The following is a 4,045-nucleotide window of genomic DNA, read 5'->3' as shown; positions in this document are numbered from 1 at the left end:
AGGGGGAGGGGATGGAGGACCAGAGCTATGAGACAAGGGGGAGGGGATGGAGGACCAGAGCTATGAGACAAGGGGGAGGGGATGGAGGACCAGAGCTATGAGACAAGGGGGAGGGGATGGAGGACCAGAGCTATGAGACAAGGGGGAGGGGATGGAGGACCAGAGCTATGAGACAAGGGGGAGGGGATGGAGGACCAGAGCTATGAGACAAGGGGGAGGGGATGGAGGACCAGAGCTATGAGACAAGGGGGAGGGGAGGGGATGGAGGACCAGAGCTATGAGACGAGGCTTCTGACCTTAAACATGTTTACGCTGGAATTAAGGAGATTAAGGGGGGATATGATTTTCATGTACAAGATGTTCAATGGTGACGGCAACATTGGCAACAAACTGTTTGAGATTAACTCCATTACAAAGACTAGAGGCCGCCACCTAAAGTTGGTGGAGAAAAAATTCCAGCACAAGGGGCGAAGAGGGTTCTTTACAGTAAGAGCGGTTAAGGTCTGGAACTCGCTGCCATCGGCCGTCATCTCAGCCAAGAGTGTAGATTTGTTCAAGAAATGTTTGGACAATTTCTTGAGGGACCGTAATATCCAGGGGTACCAGTATCCCTAAGAATGAGATGATGCGCGGACCTATATGGGTTGGACTTGATGGACGTATGTCTTTATTCAACCCCAAATACTATGTAACTATGTAACCATGGAAATACCATGCGGATACGTCATGTGATGAACGCTTCGCTGACTATTTAGAAGATTGCCCGCCGCGGGGCCGGGGTGACTCACCCTTCAGCGCTAACCGTTTTTCTTAACGCTTTTTTGACTAAATGCATCCACAGCTCGTCCTTCCTCCTGTAAAACATCAAACAGCTTCCAGCTATAAAAGGAGACTCAAATGTTACAACACACAGAACTCTGTGAAATCCATCGTCACAGCCGGGAGCTTGCCGGATTGTGATTGGTGATGCCGAGAAAACCAAAATGCCGAGTTCAGTTCTCTGGATGCAGTGTCACCCCTACCAGGCAGAGGAAGGGCCGAGATGGCTGCTGGGGGGAGCATTCTTCTCTCTTCTCCCTCCAATGGCAGCTTAGTGTGGGTAAGGCACCGTCCTGCTGGGAATACAGATGCACGCTGGGGAGGGTGGACTGCTCTTCCATACTTGACGTGTGCCAAAACTTCACCTGTGCCTATCCCATAACCCCAAAACCTCACCTGTGCCTATCCCATAACCCCAAAACCTCACCTGTGCCTATCCCATAACCCCAAAACCTCACCTGTGCCTATCCCATAACCCCACCTGTGCCTATCCCATAACCCCAAAACTTCACCTGTGCCTATCCCATAACCCCAAAACCTCGCCTGTGCCTATCCCATAACCCCAAAACCTCACCTGTGCCTATCCCATAACCCCAAAACCTCACCTGTGCCTATCCCATAACCCCAAAACCTCGCCTGTGCCTATCCCATAACCCCAAAACCTCGCCTGTGCCGATCCCATAACCCCAAAACCTCACCTGTGCCTATCCCATAACCCCAAAACTTCGCCTGTGCCTATCCCATAACCCCAAAACCTCACCTGTGCCTATCCCATAACCCCCAAACCTCACCTGTGCCTATCCCATAACCCCAAAACCTCACTTGTGCCTATCCCATAACCCCAAAACCTCACCTGTGCCTATCCCATAACCCCAAAACCTCACCTGTGCCTATCCCATAACCCCAAAACTTCACCTGTGCCTATCTCATAACCCCAAAACTTCACCTGTGCCTCTCCTATAACCCCAACACTTCACCTGTGCCTATCTCATAACCCCAAAACTTCACCTGTGCCTCTCCCATAACCCCAACACTTCGTCTGTGCCTATCCCATAACTTCGCCTGTGCCTATCCCATAACTTCGCCTGTGCCTATCCCATAACCCCAAAACTTTACCTGTGCCTATCTCATAACCCCAAAACGTCACCTGTGCCTATCCCATAACCCCAAAACTTCACCTGCGCCTATCCCATAACCCCAAAACGTCACCTGTGCCTATCCCATAACCCCAAAACTTCACCTGCGCCTATCCCATAACCCCAAAACGTCACCTGTGCCTATCCCATAACCCCAAAACTTCACCTGCGCCTATCCCATAACCCCAACACTTCACCTGTGCCTCTCCTATAACCCCAACAGTTCACCTGTGCCTATGCCATAACCCCTAAAACTTCACCTGTGCCTCTCCCATAACTTCACCTGTGCCTATCCCATAACCCCAACACTTAACCTGCGCCTCTCCTATAACCCCAACAGTTCACCTGTGCCTCTCCCATAACCCCAAAACTTCACCTGTGCCTATCCCATAACCCCAACACTTCACCTGTGCCTCTCCTATAACCCCAACAGTTCACCTGTGCCTATCCCATAACCCCTAAAACTTCACCTGTGCCTATCCCATAACCCCTAAAACTTCACCTGTGCCTATCCCATAACCCCTAAAACTTCACCTGTGCCTATCCCATAACCCCTAAAACTTCACCTGTGCTCCCCATAAACTCAACACTTTGCAAATGCTTCTCCCCCACCAACACTTCACCTGTGCTCCCCTATAACCTCAACACATCACCTGTACTGTCTGCATAACCCCTGTGCCTCTCCTAAAAATATAACAAGTCACCTGTGCTTCCACCATAACCCCAACACTTCCCCTGTGCCTTAGCTTGCATTAATGCAATGTAAAGACGTGATCCCAGCCTAAATTTAACCTAATAAACCCCCAAAATTTAACTATTACCTATCAGGCCAACACTTATGTGCCACAATTATTGGTGTCCGAACATGACAGTCCAAGCTTCAGGGATTGTCAATCTCCCACTGCACTCAGCGATTCCTCCCGGTGACCTCCAGCAGGAGAGGTCAGTATTCCCTTTCCTCTATACAGGGGCAGAGCTTATTGGCACTTTTAGTTAGGTGACAGGGTCACTTTAATGACCATTAGGGGCTCCCCTGAATCTGCTGCTAAACAGAACCCCCGATTCTACTCTCACCCCAATACTAATACAAGCACCAATGTCCCAATGAAATCAGACAGGGCCAAAATACAAGTTAATGTGAGCCTATTGCTTGGCCCGGCAATGGGGCGAAGGGCAAGGACCAAGTTCTGCTTTATTGATGAGTGACCAGTCCAGACCGGTGTGTATCATGGGACCAGTCCAGAAGGTATAGAAGAACCCCCATGGTGCTCTCACCTCTCATTCAGGTTGTTCTGCTGCTCCGCCTGCATGGCCTTCTTCTTGGTCATTGTCTCGATCACTTCCCGCTGCTCGATCTCCTCTTCGTGCAGCTTCTGCTCCACCAGGAGGCGGCGGGACAGCAGGCGGTCATAGTCCTCCTTCAGGCTGGCGTTGGCGCAGACCAGCTGGACCTCTTTCTTCTCCAGACGCTGCCGCTGCAGCTGATGCCCCTCCATCAGCTCTAAGAGGACGGCCATGCTGCTCGGAGGAAGACCGACATCGGGGTCAGCCACTCCAGGAAAAACACCCAACAAAGTACTTTCTATTACTTTTTTAGGGGCCAGCTCCCCCCCTTGATGCTCATTGCAAGAATTGTGATGGACCTGCAGCTTTTGTTCCCAACACAGCGCACACGGGGTGCTCTGCAATGCACGTGAGACCTGCCTAAGTACATTGGGATCCCAGTAGGGAGGGCTGCCTAAGTACATTGGGATCCCAGTAGGGAGGGCTGCCTAAGTGCATTGAGATCCCAGTAGGGAGAGTTGCCTAAGTGCATTGGGATCCCAGTAGGGAGAGCTGCCTTAGTGCATTGGGATCCCAGTAAGGAGAGCTGCCTAAGTGCATTGTGATCCCAGTAGGGAGAGCTGCCTTAGTGCATTGGGATCCCAGTAGGGAGAGCTGCCTAAGTGCATTGAGATCCCAGTAGGGAGAGCTGCCTTAGTGCATTGGGATCCCAGTAAGGAGAGCTGCCTTAGTGCATTGGGATCCCAGTAGGGAGAGCTGCCTTAGTGCATTGGGATCCCAGTAGGGAGAGCTGCCTTAGTGCATTG

The 4,045-nt window shown here is 51.3% G+C and overlaps 1 protein-coding gene across 1 annotated transcript in view; it reads right to left on the bottom strand.

The window, feature by feature from the left end:
* The window catches only part of LOC108802104 (autophagy-related protein 16-2-like), a gene marked incomplete at its 5' end in the record, with an annotated part of 62,104 nt that overhangs the window by 31,115 nt on the left and 26,944 nt on the right, over window positions 1–4,045 (bottom strand). The window contains 2 exons of the mRNA XM_018573991.1: window positions 789–854; window positions 3,231–3,659. Of these exons, the coding sequence (XP_018429493.1) occupies window positions 789–854; window positions 3,231–3,659 (495 nt within the window). The remainder of the gene's footprint in view (window positions 1–788; window positions 855–3,230; window positions 3,660–4,045) is intronic.

This window comes from Nanorana parkeri, unplaced genomic scaffold (assembly GCF_000935625.1).
Source record: "Nanorana parkeri isolate BGI_ZX_2015 unplaced genomic scaffold, ASM93562v1 scaffold2661, whole genome shotgun sequence".
Classification (NCBI taxonomy): Eukaryota; Metazoa; Chordata; class Amphibia; order Anura; family Dicroglossidae; genus Nanorana; species Nanorana parkeri.
Note: the sequence above shows the minus strand (reverse complement) of the source record. Positions and strands in the feature narration are given on the sequence as shown.